Source organism: Nicotiana tabacum, chromosome 2, assembly GCF_000715075.1.
Source record: "Nicotiana tabacum cultivar K326 chromosome 2, ASM71507v2, whole genome shotgun sequence".
NCBI classification, from domain to species: domain Eukaryota; kingdom Viridiplantae; phylum Streptophyta; class Magnoliopsida; order Solanales; family Solanaceae; genus Nicotiana; species Nicotiana tabacum.
Window position 1 is genome coordinate 14,240,907 of NC_134081.1, and position 20,906 is coordinate 14,261,812.

The following is a 20,906-nucleotide window of genomic DNA, read 5'->3' on the forward strand; positions in this document are numbered from 1 at the left end:
TTCTTTAACTCATCTAATTAAGAATGCCACTCGATGTATTGATGGTCCACGTACCATATTTTGTCATCTTGATAATAGTCCACGTGTCATGCCTTTTTTCCCACTAATACAATATGTCCACCCAGTCATGTGCCATCATGAACTTAATGAAAAACGTAATCGCTTAAATAATTTGGAACTGAAATATAATTGATTGACATATATTGATTGATAATGGTATATTGATTGTAGATTGCAACATAATTTCATCACAAGAAAATACCATGAGAACTATTTTATATTTTGCAAGATTTTTTTAACTCTTTGCTATTGATTATAGGCTGATAAACAATTGCTACTAAAATTTGATCCCTGCAATTTTCATGACAAAACTAAACAACTCCTACAAACTTTGCACTATCACTCGTCTTGACCACAATCTCCCACAACCGTCGGATTTCGGCGAAAACATCATCGGACGGTAACTGAAACCGGCAACATGGACATGTGTTCCTCGTTTTCAACCAAGGCAAAACACATATCCAATGAAACAAATGATGACATGGCAATTTACAAACATCTCTTTCTTCTTTCATCTCTTCTTTGCATATAACACACTCCCTCCCTCGGCCGCCACTCACTTCCACTGACGGTAGCGCCACCACTATCGCCACTGACGTCGCCACTTCCTTCCTATCTTTTCCTCCATTACCATCTGCATTAGTAGAGACGGATTCAGAATTTACATGATTTTGAGTTCTTTGAAAATATGAATATCAAAATAGAATACACATACATATATTTCAACAAGGGCGGAGCTGGCATGCGGGATACGGGTTCGATTGAATTATGTATTTTTCTTAGTAAATCTATTAAATATATATAAATTATTATTTTTGAACCCAAAAACTTAAATAATCTGTACTTTCGAACCCATAAAATTTAGTAAATTCTAGCTTCGCCTCTAGGTTCAATTAAACCCATGCCTCAAACTATGCATCCGCTGCTACTTTACGGACATACTTAGTGAAGCGGTGTCACACGACACCATTTCGTCGAAATATTTTATTAAATTTATATATATATATATATATATATATATATATATATATATATATATATAATAAACAAAATAAAAATACTGAGTATAAATATAAAAAATGACAAAGCTTTGTCATTATAATGATATATTCACTTGTTCAATTCTTTAAATATTGACGCTGTTTACAAGAAAATCCTGGTAAACTACAGATTACCTGTATCATTCATGGCATTGATAAAGTTCTTGCATTTTGCCACCATCTCAATGAACTTCATTATGACTTCTCTGTTAGAGCCCCTAATGCTAGAAAGTTTTAGCGCGTCTTTGGCTATGTATTGACAAAGAACAAGGCGCCACCTATTAGAAAAAACATATAAAAAGATAGAATCAAAACAAGAACACTATTTTGGAAAAAAAATACAGATAAGTTTGTGTACGGCAAATTGACTTAGCTACTTCTCGTAAAAGGCAGGAATTTATAGAGTTGGAAGAAGGTTATTGATCAGACATGTCATCATATTTCATGATTCTTGGAAATAAAATGTACATTCATAGTTTGATTCAAGTTTTTAAAAAAAAGTTAAAATATCAAGTATTTTAGTGCATAAATTAAGCCTCGGTATGATGGATAAGCAAAAATAACTATGTGATAAAAATTTACCGCCTTATCCCTTGTTTGGTTACAAATTCTTGGATAAGTAATCCCAATATTAAAAATAGTACCGGGATAACTTATACCTGCCACCAAAGGATAAAATAGTAATCCCAGGATAAAACAGTAAAATTGACAATCTCAGGATTAATACGACCCCTAAACCATCGATAATAAATAATATTAGGATAATTGATCCATCATAACTAATTACAGTATAACTTGTCTTCAAACCAGACGACCCCTATATTACTTAATATATATATTACAAACTATCTAACGTGCACCTGGATGGAGGGAGATCGAGTGCTTCTGGATCATGTTGGCGGAGTTCACAGAGTAGTAGGAGGAGGAGAACGGCGTCTAAATCGCGGAGTTTCATAGAGGCGGTGGAGGGTGGTGGCAAGATTGTGTTATTGTGCATGAAATGAGTGAATATTGCAAGTTTAAATAACAGGTGTTTGGCTATGAGGAGAGACTTGTGGTGTAGGGAGAGAGAGTGGAGGTGGTGTAAGGTGAGGGAAAAGAGGGTGGGAGAAGAGAGTAGAGAGAAAATACGGCGGTGATGGCGGTGGTAGAGGGCGGAGAAGTAAAGTGTTAGATCGGAGAGTTGAGGAGGAGTAAAGGTTGAAAGTGCAGACATGATTATGGATTCTAAGGGTCTTTGATCTTTCATTATGGGATCATGTGCTTTAGTGGGAAAGTTAGGAGTTTTTAGAAAGTATGGGCTTTATGGGCATTGAGTTTGGTTGCCAAATCACGCAAAACACTCTTTTCCTACTATTTATCATCATAGATCAAAGTGAAATATAATGCAATTATTTTTTATTATCATTAATGTAATTTAATGTGTTATTATACTTGAGTATTCTTGGATTTTGGAGTGTCCATCCAGGGCGTTAGGGCATACCCGAGGTGATCATCACTATCTGCACCTTACTTCTCGACGCAGCAGGACAAGCGGACCCAGGATTTGAAAATGGGAAGGAGGGGCACCGTCAAATAAAAATTTAAGCAAATGGTACTAAAGTTGGAATCAGGCAGCGTACTAAAAGTCCAAGTTGTGCCTCCCAAGTCGACTAGTGCAGTTGTCTACGATTTGAATCTTAAATTGTCAATCAAAATATATACATGTTATTAAGATATATACACATATATTATTTTCGAAGTTACTAGGGCCGCCGACTCTCCTAACCTTCGCCTCTAATAAGTAGAACGTGTAAGTTGTAACCCATTTGCTGTTCCATTTAATAACATTCATTCCTTTAATCCATAGTGTAAAAGAAAGCGACAATGAGGGACTCAATATACCTGAATTTTGCAAAGTATTATAAAAATAATATAATTATTATAATTCTTTTGAATACACTAGAATGAATAATCAAATATATAAACGGTTCTAACTAGTTTGAAATTTATAATTGATTGATATATTATCATCATATTGTGAAAATACCAACAAAAAAAAAACCCAAAATTACTTGCCAACTATTTTTTAGTGCTTACTAATACTGCTTATGTAGTTCTTTAAAATGTAATTATTTTCAGAAAAAACTGAAGAATCAATGTTTCACAACTCTTGCAATGATAGGAATTCCAGGGTCAAGTAACAAAAGTTGTTCTTGTAAACTTTTTCTAAAGAGAATTAAAAGCAACAAAAAGGGAAATCAAAAGAGTTCTATAGAAAAGGAAAAAGTGAAAGCAAATGAAAAAGAGTGGCGGGGTTAGGAATCCACAGTGGTGCAATAATCACTTTAGACTAAAATAGAGTAACACTACCTGTGGGCTACACAACAATCAATTGAAGATCCCAAGTAGTACTAGTTTCATAATCCTTTTTTTTTCCTGGAATTTTTACACTGTATAGCTGCCTTTCCAACAAAATAGCTAGTTGTATAATATATGTATAAGTAAGTATAATATGTGTATATTGACTAGCAAATATAAATATTTTTATCTAGTGGCCAAATGTGTAACTTCCCTTTTTTTTTTGGCTTTTTTGTGGGGAAAGTAAAAAAAGGCAGTATAATGCACGAAGCATTCCGCGTTTTCACATGGTCCGGGGAAGGGCCACACCCCAAAGAGGTGTGATGTAAGTAACTTACCCTGATTTGTTGATTTCACGACTCAAACCCGTGACCTATAGATCATACGAAGACAACTTGACCGTTGCTCTAAGGGGCCTTGGGGAAAAGTAGTACTTGTAAATTTCTATACCTTGCGACCAGCTAATTAAATCTCACCATTATAGTCAATTTCCCGGCGAAAATGCAATGTCGATCAGCCAATTATGTCTCAATTAAAAAATTAATCGAGTTCAGCTATATAAACATCTATATTCATTCCACTCTATTTAGGCTCTCAGAGAAAATAAATGACCTTGTAAATAGTGTGTTCATAGTAAAGAAGGACTAGATAATTCCAGTGATATTATGTGACAGAAGGACAAAAAGCTAAAAAAAATGGTTAGAAATGAAAGATGCATTATTAAGTGTGTATGGGAGACAGAGGTGTGGTTTTTGGAAAAGTCTAGGGAGATGTATTAGGTAGAGTAGAATGGAAGGGAACGGCTGGGAATATTGGCCTTTGTCCAGAAGCATGTGTCCAGTTTAAACAACTACAATAATTCCTTTCTTTTCATTATCTCTGTTTAACAACATGGTGAAAAAGAACAAGCAGAAGAGGAAAAATATCAATTTGGCCCATTGATGGAAAATATGTACACCCTTTGGCCCTACAAACAAAGTCATAAGTAATAATTTAGTTTTGGTGTAAGTTGTTCCCCCACTGTAGCCTGCACTTATCCAGGGCTCTTGTCACTTACCATAGTTACATTCTCCCCTTTTCATATCTCACAGCTGCCTTTTGGGCTTTGTGCACTCTGTTGTGATAAACAATGGTAAATAGAACTTGTGAACCTTAAAAGGCAGCCCGGTGCACAAAGCATCCCGCGTTCACGCAAGGTCCGGGGAAGGACCGCACCCCAAGAGGATGTGATGTAGGCAACCTACCCTGACGCAAGCATCAGTGGCTGATTCCATGGCTCGAACCCCTAATCAATAGGTCACACGGAGACAACTTGTGAACATTCTCTGCATCAAAAATTAAGTATTGAGTTCTGTATATTTGCTAGGGACAAAAGCTTGGGATCGCGAACATGGGGCGCATCCAGTCTAAAGCATCAGCCAACTGGATGAATGATTTTAATCGTTGGGATATGCATGGCGGTGCAGCAACTGCAATGAAGAATTTCCCTATGTGAGATTCTGAAGGATAATCAAGTTTCACATACTCGAGTAGTATAAACCAAGGTCAAGCAACTTGTGTACATTAAATTATCCAAGATCAGTGAATCAAATAAATGAGCATACTGATAATATCTTGAACATTACAAAAAGCCATACAAGCTAAGAAACATAGATTGTAACAAACTCCCCCCTCCCTCCCCCTCTCCCCCCAAAGAAAAAAAGGAAGGACATTGAACATGCATCATAACAAATTTTCTATTAATTGCGAGCTAATATTACTTGTGATCATAGTAAAGAAATCATGGACTAGTCTCACGGAAAGAGTAGATGAAGCTCCTGCTTCAAAAATGTCCCCTATTAACCTAACAGTTGTAGGATCGCATGTTACTTGGGAAACATGGAAACCATAACAGAAATTGGAGTTCATATTACTTTACATTGGTTTCTGTCTGTTATACTTCCGATACAAAAGAAACCATCAGCAGACAATTTTGTACAAGATTGAAATGTCAAATCCCATCAAAGAAGGTTGTTACTACTCATTGACATTGTTTAGTACAATAGTTGTTGCCAAAATAACAAAAGATGTGGCGCTATACCTCCAAAAAGGACTTTGGTAAGCTGATGATCCTCTCTTTTAAGTATTTCGTCAATTGAACGACAAATATTGTCCCAAGGGGAGCATATATCTGCTTGCATAAAAGTACCCTTTGGCTTCAATTTCTGCTTTGAACATGTCTCGTCACTTACTATTTACACCATACGCCAATTCTTTCAGGAGCACTCCTATGGCCTCAAATGTTGCATCTTCAGTTCCCGCAGAATGGCTTCGCGCAAGCAATATTCGAGAGTATTAATGCTGTAAACAACTTCCTGTTCCTCTCGGAATAACAAGGAACCCAATACTTCTGATTAATGATACTCAAAGTTGGTGGAAACCCTGTAATCTTGCTTGCGTAAAGGGCAGCCCAGTGCACTAAGCTCCCGCTATGCGCGGGGTCCGGGGAAGGGTCGGACCACAAGGGTCTATTGTACGCAGCCTTACCCTGCATTTCTGCAAGAGGCTATTTCCACGGCTTGAACCCGTGACCTCCTGGTCACGTAATCTTGCTTGCGTGAAACCCATAAACTACTACTTCAGTGCAACGTCTTCCTCACAGCAGCAGAATTGTCACATGGTTTCCTCGTTAAATTTACCCATCATCACATAACCATCATCCCTCATCGAACCAAGCAATCTTTCCAATATCCCATAAACTTCTCCAACCTTTTCATTTGCTTCATCTGTTGCTACAAAGCTTTTTAAGCCTTGACATGTTTCCATCCAACTACTACCAGCGATCTTCTTCAATCCAAAAATTTTCATGTTCTTTCTAAGATCTTGAGCTTCTTCCCACCTCCCAGCTTTTGAATATAAATTTGCCATGATGGTATAGTTTCCAGTATTTTCAGGCTCCATTTCAAATAAATGACTACATGCAAATCTCCCAACTTCGACGTCACCATAAACTGAAGCTCCATTAAGTAGTGCACCCCACACCCTTGCACTGGGTTCGATTGGCATCTTTCTGATGAAATCAACTGCTTCAAATAGCTTTCCTGCTAGACTTAGAACCCCCACCATGCAAGCATAATGTTCATCCAAAGGCTGACTTCCATACTTCTCTAACAATTCAAAAATTCTCCAAGCTTCTTCAATCAGTCCTGAATGGGCGCAAGCTGCCAATACAGCAGTAAATGTGACGGTATCTGGTTTTATGCGATGACTCAGCATCACGTTAAATAGATCAAGTGCTGCCTTGGCATCTCCATGGTTAGCATATGCTGAGATAATTGCTGTCCAAATAATCACACTCCGATCTTTTGTGTGATCAAAAACTTGCTGTGCTGATTGGATAAACCCCAGTTTTGCATAGGTATCAATAACTCCGGTTGCAACAAATATATTTTGATTACAGTCACTCTTAATCGCAAATGCATGGACTTCTTTCCCTCCTTTTGCAAATGATAAATCAGAAATTGCTGGAAGAATACTTGAGAGGGTCACAGCATTAGACTGAACAAGTGATAACTGCATTTCACGAACTAACTCTAAAGCTCGTTCGTACAGATTATTCTGAACTAGACCTGATACCACAGCATTCCAAGTACTCAAACATGGTTTCTCCATTTCTTGAAAAAGACTGATAGCTTTATCAACAAATCCATAATTCATGTAGCCTGAAATCATTGCACCATAAGTTATCTCATCCTTGTCACCCATCTCTTCAAAAAGGTCTTGGGCGTAATCCAAGCTACCACATTTTGAATACAGCGCAATAATAGAGTTAAAAACTAAAATGTCAACTTCAATCCTGTTTTCTATAACATACCGATGAACTTCCATTCCCAAAATAAGATCATTTGACTGTGCACAAGCTTGTAGAACACTCACCACCGTGACCCCATCAGGTCTAAAACCTTCTGAATCCAACATTTCTCTAAATAATCCTTTGCATTCCTCGTAAAACCCACATTGAGAATAACCCGATATCATTGAATTCCATGACACAACATCTCTTTCAGGAATTTCATCAAACAAATTTTTCGACGATACCATATCACCACACTTCGAGTAAGAAGTGATCAAACCATTCGATACAAACACATCCAAATCAAACCCAGTTTTAACAACGTAACAATGAATTATTTTAGCCAAACCAGAATCCACTAACAGCCCACAAAGAGCTTTTAACACGCAAGTCACTGTGAAATTATCAGGTCTCACGTCAGCAGAGCCGAAATTCTGAGACAAAAATGAAGAGAACAAGTTGAGAGTTTCTACGTGGTGATTCTCGGAGGAGTAACCGATGAGAAGGGCATTCCAAGAAAATGTATTTTTCATGGGTATTTGGTCGAACACATGGTGGGCTTCTTTGAGGTGTTTGGTTTTCGCATAAAAATTAATGAGCTTTGATGCAAGGAAATTGTTGGGAATGGTTGAGGAGAGGATAAGGCGAGCATGGAGCTGCTTGCCTTGACGAATCAGGCAATGTTCTTTGCATAGTTGTAAGAGATGACCGTACAATGAGTAGTCAATATTATAGCTTTTGAGTCTGTGGAGGAGATTTTCATAGGCTTCGCTAACATAGCCATTGGTGGTAGCTGCTTTGAACCTCATTTCCTTGAAACGTAGAGATTTTCAATTGGATTTGGCGCGCTAATTTGAGAGTTTAAATAGCCCATCTCTTTGCTAATTAGTACAACTTTCTATTCATACGACTTGATCATTACTTGAAAATCTAAATGCTCTCTCCATCTCGGATTGCTTCCCACGGAATACAATAAATATTTTAACTTATATTTTTGTTAAAATAGTGCAAGAAAATATTAAAATGATTGGAAAATTAATTAATTAGTTTCATAGAGAAAATATCACATTAGAGTTTAAAATATTCATCAGTATGACGTAGATCCATAGATGGTTTAACTTTTAAGGTAAAGCATTGAACCCATTATATTTTTAAATTTATGGGTTCATATCTATTTTTTTGTAATTTTAATGAATTTTTACATATAAATTTTTACTCTGCATCGAAAGTTATGGGTTCAATTGAATTTATCATCAACACTTTACATTTGTTCCTGTATGACATGATATGTAAGATACAGAATAAAAATTCTTAAGATTTTACAATTTCTTATATCACAACAACGACAATAATAGCAACATACCAGTATATTCTCACAAGTCACAAGTGGGATCGATATTTGTGATGACCCGATAGGTCATTTATAGTTTTAACCCTCAATTCTGTATTTCGAAACCCCTAATAGCTCCCTTTAGCCTTCTTCGAATTGCGTGCATAGTCCGTGTCTTTTTCCGGAAGATTTTTATGTGAAAAATTGATTAAAATAAAAAATTATGCCTTAAAATTTTATTTGAGTTGACTTCGGTCAACGTTTTGAGCAAACGAACCCGGATCAGTGTTTTGACGATCCTGGTGGGTCCGTATCGTGATTTGGGACTTGGGCGTATGCCCGGAATCGAATTCGGAAGCCCCTAACTTGATTTATCATAATTTGTCAAAAAAGTAGAAGTTTAAAGATATAAAGAAATTCCAAGTTTGACTTTATTGCTACCGCGTCCGGATTTTGATTCCGAAACTTGGTATAAGTTCATTACATTATTTATGACTTGTCTGCAAATTTTGGTGCAAAAGAAAGCTAATTTAACGTGATTCGGACGTCCGGATGAAAAATTGCATGTTCTTAAGTTTCATTGAAAATTTTATTCGTTTTGGTATCCAATTCGTAGTTCTAGGTAATATTTTGGTGCTTTGATTGCGCGAGCAAGTTCGTATGATGTTTTTGGACTTGTGTGCATGCTTGGTTTGGAGACCCGAGGGCTCGGGTGAGTTTCAGATAGGCTTCGAAGTGGTTTTGGACTTAAGGAAATTGCTGTTTCTGGTGCAGGTCTCCGAAAATTGCGAGGTCAGTGTCACATTTGCAAACGTTCATGTCTTCTGTTAGGTTCGCAATTGCAAATAAGTAGTTTGCATTTGCGAAGTGGTACTGGGGGAGGGTGGTTCGCATTTGCGATCAAATGGTCGTAATTGCGGAAGTACAAATTTGCATTTGCGAACAAAACTATCACATTTGCGATGGCACCAGAGATGGGGGATCTTCGCATTTGCGAAGGCTTTCTCGCATTTGCAATTGCGAACCCTAGGTCGTAATTGCGACATCTGCGCTTGGACAATAGAAGGAAAAAATGGGAATTAGCTCATTTATCTCAAATTCTCAACCCTAAACACCATAAAGGCGATTTTTCCAAGAGCTTTTATTCCTAAATTCATTGGTAAGTGACTCTAATCTACTTTCTTTTAATTACCCATTACATTGTGCGGTCCGCACATTTTCAAGTTTTGCGGCCGCAATCCAAATTGTGCGGCCGCACTTCACAGTGACATCTTACCAGGCTTCAGTAAAATACCCATAACTTTCTGTACAAATGTCCAAATGAGTAATGCATACCTTTCTGGAACCTAGATTCAAAGGGCCACAACTTTCGTTTTTGAATCATCTCCAAATTCGTTGTAGATTAAAAGATATAAGCCTTTGAAGTTAGACTATCGAACCTGCAGAACCCCTGAAGTGTGGCCACACTCAAAATTGTGTGGTCCTCACGTTTCCTCTGAAGTGCGGCCACACTCAAAATTGTGCGGTCCGCACTTTTTCAAAAGTTTCAGAACAACATTAGAGTGCTGAAATGCCCGGACTTGCTCAAAACTCACACCGAAAATCACCGAGCCACTGGGGATCCCGTTCAAATATACCAACAAGTCCTAAAATATCATACAAACTTAGTTGAAATCTCAAATCACATTAAATAACACTAAAAATGAATCACACCCCAATTCAAGCCTAATGAAACTAAAATTTCTAACTTCTACATTTGATGTCGAAACCTATCAATTCAATTCCGATTGACCTCAAATTTTGCACACAAGTCATAAATGACATAACGAAGCTATGAAAATTTTTAGAATCGGATTTCGACTCCGATATCAAAAAATCAACTCCCCGGTCAAACTTTTCAAAAATTCAACTTTCACCATTTCGAGCTTATTTCAACTACGGACTTCCAAATACTTTTTTGGACACGCTCCTAAGTCCATAATCACCATATGGAGCTATTGGAATCATTAAAAATCTATTCCGGGGTCGTTTTCACATAAGTCAATATCTGGTCAATCTTTTTAACTTAAGCTTTCAATCTTGAGACTAAGTGTCTCAATTCATTCTGAAATCTCTCCGAACCCGAACCGACTACCCCGGCAAGTCACATAACAGTTATAAAGCACAAAATAAATAATAAATATGGGAATAGGGCTATAATTCTTTTTAAATGATTGGTCGGGTCGTTACATCCTCCCCCTCTTAAAAAAATATTCGTCTTCGAACGGGTTTAGAATTATACCTGGAGTGGTTAAAAGATGAGGACAACAAATGTGCATATCATGCTCGGTCTCCCAAGTCGCCTCCTCGCCCGGATGACCCCTTCACTGTACTTTTGCTAAGGTGATGCTCTTCGATCTCAACTTTCTAACATGTCTGTCCAAAATGGTCACTGGTTCCTCGACATAAGATAGATCCTTGTCCAACTAGACTGAGCTGAAGTCTAACACATGAGATGGATCGACGTGATACTTCTGGAGCATGGAAACATGGAACAATAGATGAACCGCAGAGAGACTAGGTAGTAGTGCAAGTCTGTAAGCCATCTCTCCAACTATCTGAAGAATCTCAAAAGGCCCAATATACTTAGGGCTCAACTTGCCCTTCTTCCCGAATCTCATAACACCCTTCATGGGCGAACCCCGGAGCAAGATCCGCTCACCAACCATGAATGCAACATCACGAACCTTCCGATCTGCATAGCTCTTTTGTCTAGATTGGGTTGTACGAAGTTGATCCTGAATCAATTTAACCTTTCCAGAGCATCTTGAACCAAGTCCGTACCCAATAGCCTGGCTTCACTCGACTCAAACTAACCCACTGGAGACCGGCACCGCCTACCATACAAGGACTCATACGGAGCCATCTGAATGCTCGACTGGTAGATGTTGTATTAGGCAAACTCCGCAAGTAGTAAGAATTGGTCCCAAGCACCCCCAAAATCTATCACACACGCACGAAGCATATCCTCCAATATCTGGATAGTGCCCTCTGACTGTACGTCCGTTTGAGGTGAAATATTGTACTCAACTCTACCCGAGTACCCAACTCACGTTGTACGGCCTTCCAAAACCGTGATGTAAATTGCGTACCCCAGTCAGAGATGATAGATACCAGTACGCCATGAAGCCTAACAATCTCGCGAATGTAAACCTGAGCCAACTGTTTCGAAGAGTAAGTAGTAACCACAGGAATGAAATGAGTTGACTTGGTCAATCTATCCACAATCACCCAAACTGCATCGAACTTCCTTTGAGTCCGTGGGAGCCCAACAACAATATCCATAGTGATCCGCTCCCATTTCCATTCTGGGATCTCTAACTTCCGAAGCAATCCACCTGGTCGTTGATGCTCATACTTCACCTGCTGGCAATTTAGGCACCGAGCTACATATTCCACTATGTCTTTCTTCATCCGCTCCACCAATAATGTTGTCTCAAGTCTTGATATATCTTTGCAGCACCAGGATGAATGGAGTACCGTGAACTGTGAGCCTCTTGGAGAATCAACTCATGCAAGCCATCTACATTGGTTACACATAGACTGCCATGTATCCGTAATACACCATCATCTTCAATAGTGACTTCTTTGGCATCACTGTGCTAAACTGTTTCCGTAAGGACAAGTAGATTGGGGGGATCATCATACTGACCCTCCCTGATACGATCATAAAAAGAAGACTGAGAAACCACACAAGCCAAAACTCGGCTCTGTTTGGAAATATCTAATCTGACAAACTGGTTGGCCAATGCCTGAACATCCAAGGCTAAAGGCCTTTCTGCTACTGGTAGATATGCTAAGCTTCCCAAACTCTCCGCCTTACGATTCAAGGCATCGACCACTACATTGGCCTTTTCGGGATGATAGAGAATGGTGATATCATAATCCTTAAGCAACTCCAACCATCTTTGCTGTCGCAAATTAAGATCCTTCTGTTTAAAGAGATGTTGTAGAGTCTGGTGATCGGTGTAGACCTCACAATGGACACCGTACAAATAATGCCGCCAAATCTTCAAGGTATGAACAATAGCTGCTAACTCAAGGTCGTGGACAAGATAATTCTTCTCATGTACATAAGTGCATGGCGAGATAATTCAGAAAACCTCACCTCATAATCGTTCACTGACATCTGACCCTACTGGAGCTGCTCAAACTGAAACCGCAAATCTTCCCTCTGGGAGGGTGGAATATACCTGTCCAGGAAGATACGGGTGAACCTTTCCCAAGTCATAGGAGGAGAATCTGCTGGTCTGCCAAGAACATAAGACTGCCACCATCTACGAGCCCTGCCCTCTAGTTGAAAAATAGCGAAGTCAACCCCATGAGACTCTAATATCCTCACATTGTGTAGTCTGTCCCTGCAACGTTTAATGAAGTCCTGTGGATCCTCATGTCACTCACCCCCAAAGACAGGAGGATGTAGTCTAATCCATTTGTCTAATAGTTTCTGAGGATCAGCAGCTACAGCTGGCCTGGGCTCAGGTGTAGCTGTTGCCACTGGTTGGGCTCCACCCACGGGTAGTGCACCCTGCGTCTGATATACAGCAGTTGCCTGTCCATGAGCCTGCACTGTAGGGGTTTGGGCTCCCCCGCCCGCCTGAGATGTGGCTGGGTCTGCCAAAAATAAACTGGCCTGAGTCATATTGTCCATGAACCGCAGCATACGACCCATGACATCCTGAAATCCCGGTGCAGATGTGAAATCCACCGGAGCTAGCTCTTCCACAGGCACCTCATCCTGTTCCTCAACAATGGGGTTCTCTGCTGGACCCACTAGCGGCATAACTGGAACAGTCCTGGGATGTGTCTGGACACATATGCAATCACCCTACGGTCTTGCATCAACACTGCGTCGAGACCAATACGCGACGCATCACAATACACAGTATAAGACCCTGAACCTGCAGGCAATACCAATACTGGGGCTATAGTCAAAGTTGTCTTGAGCTTTTGGAAGCTCTCCTCACATTCCTCGGTCCACCTGAACGGAGCACCCTTCTGGGTCAATTTGGTCATAGGTGCAGCAATAGAAGAGAAACCTTCTACAAATTGGCGATAATACCCTGCCAAACTAAGGAAACTCCGGATCTCCGTAGCTGAGGACGGTCTGGACCAACTCTGCACTGCTTCAAGTTTCTTCGGATCTACCGGGATCCTCTCGCACGAAACTATATGACCCAAAAATCCCACTTACTCAAGCCAGAATTCACACTTCGAAAATTTTGCATATAACTTCTTTTCTCTCAAAGTCTGAAGCACACTCCTTAGGTGCTGCTCATGATCTTCCCTACTCCGGGAATACACCAAAATGTCGTTAATAAACACAATGATGAAAGAATCAAGATAGGGCTAAAATACACTATTCATTAAGTGCATAAATATTGTTGGGGTGTTGGTCAGCCCAAAAGGCATCACAAGGAACTCATAATGACCATACCGAGTCTTGAAAGTAGTCTTCGGGATATATGGCTACCGAATCTTTAATTGATGATAGCCTGAACGTAAGTCGATCTTAGAGAACACTCTGGCACCCTGAAGCTGATCAAATAGGTCATCAATGTGGAAATGGGTACATGTTCTTTACTGTAACCTTGTTCAACTGGCGGTAATCAATACACATCCGCATAGAACCATCCGTCTTCTTCACAAGTAAGACAAGAGCACCCCAAGGCGATACACTGGGCCGAATGAAGCCCTTATCAAGCAACTCCTGTAACTGCTCTTTTAATTCTTTCAACTCTACTGGGGCTATACGATATGTTGGAATAGAAATGGGCTGAGTGCCCGGTAACAAATCAATGCCAAAGTCAATATCCCTGTCGGGTGGCATACCTAGAAGATCAGCTGGAAATACATCAGGAAAATCCCTTACTATAGGAACTGACTCCGTGGTAAGAGTATCAATACTAACATCTCTCACATAGGCCAGATACGCATCACAGTCATTCTCAACCATTCGTTGAGCCTTAAGAAATAAAACAACCCTGCTAGGAATATAATCCAAGGTACCTCTCCACTCTAACCGTGGTAGACCTGGCATAGCCAACGTCACTGTCTTGGCATAACAATCAAGGATAACGTGATAGGGCGACAACCAGTTCATGCCAAAAATAATATCGAAATCCACCATACTGAGCAATAACAAATCAGTTCTGATCTCAAAACCACTGATAACAATCAAACACGACTGATACACGCAGTCCACAATAATAGATTCACTCACGGGTGTAGATACATAAACAAAAGAACTCAAAAAATCATGGGATACGCTTAAATACGGGGCAAAATAAGATGACACATAATAATAAGTGGAGCCTAGATCAAATAAGACTGGTGCATCTCTATGACGGACCGGAATAATAACTGTGATAACAGAATCAGATGCAACGGCCTCTATCCTAGCAGGAAGGGCATAATATCTGGCATGGCCTTTCCCTCTAGGGCGACCTCTACATGTACGACCTCCACCTCTAGCTGGTTGTGCAGGTGGAGTGGCAACTGGTGCAGTGATCATGGCCTGAGAAGCCTAAGGGCCCTGTGGAATGGGTGGGGACTGAGAAATCTGTGGAGGTGCACCCCTCCTAAGTCTGGGGCAATCCCTCGTGATATGAAGAGTGTCACCACACTCAAAACAAGTCTTCGGAGGACGTGGTTGCTGGGACTGGCTCGGGCCTGATCGACTAGACTATCTGCTGAAGGCACCCCGTACAGGAGGTAGAGTAGACACTGGCGGTGCATAATATGGAACATGAGGTCTGGGAGTAGCCGGAATACCACTGGAAGCTGGAAGTGTTGAATGAATAGGATGGCTCGCATAGCCTCTACCATGACATGTTGTAACTAGGGCACGAGAATTGTTATATGTGCCGGAATCTCGGGGTCTCTTAGCTCCCCTCTTTTCTCTCTCCCGAGTCTACATACCCTCTAATCTCCTAGAAATTGACACCACCTGTTGGTATGTGATGTCCATCTCCAGTTCTCGGGCCATATTGAATCTGATATTAGGGTGGAGCCCCTCAATAAATCGATGAACCCGCTCTCGAACAGTAACAACTAAGGCTGGTGCATGCCTAGCCAAATCACTGAATCAGACCGCATATTCTGACATGGTCATAGAACCGTGGCGCAACTGCTCAAACTCTGCGCGCCATGCATCTCTAAGACTCTGAGGAACATACTCCCTCAAGAACACATTTGAAATTTGAGTCCAAGTGAGTGAAGCTGCCTCAGCCGGACTATCCAAGTCGTATGCCCACCGCCACTGGTATGCCGCTCCTCTAAGCTGGAATGCCATGAAAGAAACCCCACTAGAATCCACAATACCAATGGTACAAAGGATACGGTGACATTCCTCAAGAAAACCATGAGTATCCTCTAAAGCCAAACCGCTAAAAGTGGGATGGTGGTACTTCTTGTACCTCTCGAGCCTGAGTTGCTCCCTCTCCGAAACTGCTGTCCTAGCCTCGGGCCGAACTGGGACAACTGGCTGTACTGGTATAACCTTTGGGGCATGGTCAACTTGGGCCCGTGGCTCTAGGGTACGGGCGGCGGGAGTCTGTACTCCTCCCCGGCCTGAGATATGGCAGGAGCAAGTGGAATCAACCCTGCCTAAGCTAGAGTGCCAAACATGCTCAAAAACTGGGCAAGAGTCCCTTGAAGTGTAGGAGTAGTAACAGGCGTCTCAGGTGCCTGCTATCCAACTGGAGCTACTGGTGGCTCCTCTGCAGGTGCTCTGGCTACACCACGTGGTCTTCCTCGGCCTCTAGCACGGCCTCTGACCCGACCCCGGCCTCTTGTGGCTCTAATAGGGGGCGCAGGTGTCTAATCATCGGATCCAGTTGTGTGTTCCCTCACCAACTGTGAGAGAATAGAAAGATAATGGTTTAGAACTTCGAAGTCAACAAATGCGCATGATAAGGAATCAAAGAAGTGAACATTTTTCTAACAGTTCCATAGCCTCCCGAAGATAAGTACATACGTCTCTGTATCGATCCGCGAGACTCTACTAAACCTGCTTGTGACTCATAACACCTATGAACCTAGAGCTCTGATACCAACATGTCACGACCCCAAATTCCCTCTGTAGGATGTCGTGATAGAACCTAGTCTCTAAGACTAGGTAAGCCTATCAATGCAGAATAACAATAGAAGTCTGAAATAAATAAATCTGAAATTCACATAATTACAACTCCCAAAATCTGGTAGGAATAAGTCACAAACTTCTAAGAATTTTTTCTCAATGTTTCTATATATCATAATCTAAAGAAAATAAAGAAGCAACATAATAAGGATAGAAGGGGACTCCGGATTCTCCGGACGCTGGCAGATATACCTCGAAATCTCCGTACAGAGGTAGCTCACTGATATCTGGGCTGGTAGGAAGTACCTGAATCTGCACAAAAAGATGTGTAGAAGCATAGTATGAGTACACCACAGCGGTACCCAGTAAGTGCCAAGCCTAACCTCGGTAGAGTAGTGACGAGGTCAGGTCAGGCCCTACTGGAATAATAAAAGACAGGGAGAAAAGTTTAACAATATAATAACAACAATGAAAATGGGGATAAATCAAGTAAATAGTATGTCACAATTTAACTACACAGAATAAGGGTAATTAACACCTTGCGGAAGGGAAACAGAAATTTACAACTTTAAGGAAAACACCAAAAATAACCAAAGGCAATGCAGCCATAAAGAAATATCCATAAGGGCACTCCCGAGGTACCGCCTCATAGTCCCAAATCATAAATAAATTCGCAATATCTCATTTACTTATATCACAGCGGGAGCCTTGACATTTAATTTTAAAGAAAATATTTTTTCCGAAATAGCATCCCGCGTTTTAGCCACCCTTATCACACCGCATGACTTCTAGTAGTTCCCCTACTAGCCACGCGTATCAAGCCACCCTTATGTCACTGCATGCGTTTCAACACCCAGACCTTATACCACCGCATGCGTATTAATATCACAATATATCACAATCTGCACCTCAAGTGTTCAAATATTTCAAATTGCCAAAATAAATCAATAACAACAATATTTTTTGCAATAGGGAGCTCACGACTCAATCACAATGAGTACAAAAATCTCACAAAATATTCTGGAATAAATAACTCAGCAAAAATAATATTTTCACAATTTTTAACATGTTACCTCAATACTAAATTTAAAATATCAATTACTTCGTATTAATAATATTTAAATTAACGAAATTCAACCTTCAAATAATGCACAAAATAAAAAAAATTAAGTTTCAACTAAACAGGTAAAACAATTAGCAGGAAAAGGTCAAGCAAATTTAAAGTATAGAAATTAAATCAATGATGAAGAATATAACAAGATAAAATAATTTAATTAATATGCAACAGTGATCTACACAATTTAAAGACATAATCTTCTACATTTAGTCTGTGTACACACTCGTCACCTCGTGTACACGACTTTCAAAGCATCAGAATTATCATATCAATGCCAATCCAAAGGAAAAATTTTCCCACACAAAGTTAGACAAGTCACTTACCTCAACTTGTGTAATTCTTTACTCTGATATGCCCTTGCCTCGTGAATTAGCCTCCGAAAGCCTCGTATCTAGTCACAATTAATTCGATTCAGCCAATACAAATCATAGGAACTTATTCCATATGAAAATATTAATTTTTCAACAAAATCCAAAATTTGACTCGAAAATCGCCTGTGGGGCTCGCGTCTCGGAATCCGACGAAACTCACAAAATCCGACAACCCATTCAATTACGAGTTCAACCATACTAATTTCACTCAAATCCGACTCTGAATCGATATTCAAATCCCCAAAAATTGTTTTATGAAATTTCTACAATTTCCCCCAAATTTCTATTTCAAAATATTGATTAAATGATGAAAACAATGATATATTCATGTATGTTAACCAAATTTGAGTTAGAATCACTTACCCTGATAATTTCCTGAAAGTCCCGCGAAAAATTACCACAAACCGAGCTCCCAAAGTCCAAAAATAAAATAATACCCTAACCCTCGGCTATATAGTACCAAGTCTGCTCTCCCAATGTGCGGTCCGCACATTTTCAAGTTCTGCCACCGCAGTCCAAATTGTGCGGCCGCACTTCACAGTGATAGCTTACCATGCTTCAGTAAAATACCCATAATTTTCTATATAAATGTCCAAATGATTAATGTTATATCTTTCTGGAAACTAGATTTAAAGGGCTACAATTTTTATTTTTGAATCATCTCCAAATTTGTTGTAGATTAAACGATATAAGCCTCCGAAGTCTGACCATCGAACCTGTAGAACCCCTGAAGTGTGGCCGCACTCAAAATTATGCGGTCCGCACTTCTCCTCTGAAGTGCGGCCGCACTCAAAATTATGCGGTCCGCACTTTTCTAAAAGTTCTAGAATAACATTAGAGTGCTGAAATGCTCGGACTCGCTCAAAACTCACCCCGAAACTCACCGAGCCACTCGGGATCCCATTCAAATAGACTAACAAGTCCTAAAACATCATACTGACTTAGTCGAAACCTGAAATCACATCAAATAACGCTAAAAGTACGAATCACACCCCAATTCAAGCCTAATGAAACTAAAATTTTCAACTTCTACATTCGATGCCGAAAACCTATCAATTCAATTCCGATTGATCTCAAATTTTGCACACAAGTCATAAATGACATAATAGAGCTATAAAAATTTTCAGAATCGGATTTCGACCTCGATATCAAAAAGTTAACTCCCGGTCAAACTTTCCAAAAATTTAACTTTCGTCATTTCAAGCTTAATTCCACTACGGACTTCCAAATAATTTTCTCGGCACGCTCCTAAGTCCAGAATCACCATACAGAGCTATTGGAATCATCAAAATTCTATTCCGGGGTTGTTTTCACATAAGTCAACATCCGGTCAACCTTTTCAAGTTAAGCTTTCAACCTTGAGACTAAGTTTTTGAATTCATTCCGAAATCTCTCCGGACCCGAACCGACTACCCCGACAAGTCACATAACAGTTATAAAACACATAATGAACAGTAAATAGAGGAACGAGGCTACATTTTTTTTTAAACGACTGGTCGGGTCGTTACAAATACTCAAAACAAATCAAAAGCAGTAAGTTAGGGGGTCACCCCAACTTATTACTTTTTGGCTTATAAATTCCTTATGTTTGTCCAAGTAATTTACCCTACTATCCCTTTTACTTTTTCTAAAACCCAAAATTACCTTTCCCTTACTAATTAAATCCATGTACCATCTAATCGTTGTTTTCAATCTTTCTGCTGTCATATTCCAAAATTTGTCAATTTCGTTGATGTCTTAAACGTAAGCCAACATTAGCTTTATAAATAAAATATTTGACAGATTCTAATATTTTGTAAATATTATTCTTTTAGTTTTTGTTTTGGTTCCATAACATTAAAAAAAATTGATGTTGAATCCATTTTTTTAATTGGTGAAACTATATTTTAAATCAAAATCTTTCAATGAGTTTACATGTTACCCTAGAATTTGAAGTTACGAGCGAGAAATTATTTTTTTGATCAAATAATTAATTATTGCATGTTATTTAAATAAATAATTTATATTTAGGTAATCAGTTTAAATTAAAAGTGAAATAAATTATAATTTACTTGTATATGCATCAATTTAGAATAAAATATTATAATAATCATTATTTTTATAATGTTAACAATTTTTAGGATATTTCAGTCATTTTAACAGAAACAAGTGCTTATTTGCCAAACATTTCAACAACTTTTTTTCAGCATCAACACTTTTATTCAAACACGTAACTGCTTATTTATAAAATAAGTTCAAGCACTTTAAAAGCCACTTTTTTAAGCCAATCCAAACGGGCTCTAACTGTCCTGAACTTATAAGGAGCTAATTAGAAATTGAGGACTAATTGTGCTGAATTTTTTAGCTTCTAACTTTAAGTTTAGGACTAAGTGTCCTAAATGTTTGAGCTTCTAACTTTAAGTTCAGGACTAACTGTTCTGAACTTATAAATAACTAATTAGGAATTGAGGACTAACTGTCCTGAATGTTTGAGCATCTAACTTTAAGTTCAGGACTAATTGTTCCGAACTTACAAGCTGCTAATTAGGAATTGATGACTGATTGTCCTAAATTTTTTATCTTTTAACCTTCTAACTTTAAGTTTAGGACTCACTGTCCTAAATTTTTGAGTTTCTAACTTTAAGTTAATGACTAAATGTTCTGAACTTATAAGCAGCTAATTAGGAATTGAGGACTAACTATCCTAAATTTTTGAGC

The 20,906-nt window shown here is 39.3% G+C and overlaps 2 protein-coding genes across 2 annotated transcripts; both read right to left on the minus strand.

Annotated features, from left to right (window-relative positions):
* Positions 1 to 264: 264 nt before the first annotated feature.
* On the minus strand, positions 265 to 2,435 carry LOC107812673 (E3 ubiquitin-protein ligase SGR9, amyloplastic-like). The gene is made up of 3 exons (XM_016637823.2): positions 1,961 to 2,435; positions 1,236 to 1,378; positions 265 to 694 (listed from the first exon to the last, which is right to left on the minus strand). Exons 1-3 carry the CDS (start codon positions 2,347 to 2,349, stop codon positions 372 to 374), a joined length of 855 nt encoding a protein of 284 aa, XP_016493309.1. The 5' UTR covers positions 2,350 to 2,435; the 3' UTR covers positions 265 to 371.
* A 1,846-nt stretch (positions 2,436 to 4,281) lies between these two features.
* LOC107812677 (pentatricopeptide repeat-containing protein At2g37310-like) lies at positions 4,282 to 8,235 on the minus strand. The gene is made up of 2 exons (XM_016637829.2): positions 5,521 to 8,235; positions 4,282 to 4,909 (listed from the first exon to the last, which is right to left on the minus strand). The coding sequence occupies exon 1, from the start codon at positions 8,079 to 8,081 to the stop codon at positions 6,093 to 6,095; it is 1,989 nt and encodes a 662-aa protein (XP_016493315.1). The 5' UTR covers positions 8,082 to 8,235; the 3' UTR covers positions 4,282 to 4,909; positions 5,521 to 6,092.
* Positions 8,236 to 20,906: the final 12,671 nt, after the last annotated feature.

What these genes read in the sequence shown, in the direction of transcription:
- LOC107812673 (XM_016637823.2), bottom strand. Translation starts at nt 2,349, where the DNA reads ATGAAAGATCAAAGACCCTTAGAATCCATAATCATGTCTGCACTTTCA. An exon ending in CTCGATCTCCCTCCATCCAG is followed by an intron (nt 1,379 to 1,960) that starts GTGCACGTTAGA and finishes TTTTTCTAATAG; the next exon opens with GTGGCGCCTTGTTCTTTGTC. An exon ending in CAATGCCATGAATGATACAG is followed by an intron (nt 695 to 1,235) that starts GTAATCTGTAGT and finishes CTACTAATGCAG; the next exon opens with ATGGTAATGGAGGAAAAGAT.
- LOC107812677 (XM_016637829.2), bottom strand. Translation starts at nt 8,081, where the DNA reads ATGAGGTTCAAAGCAGCTACCACCAATGGCTATGTTAGCGAAGCCTAT.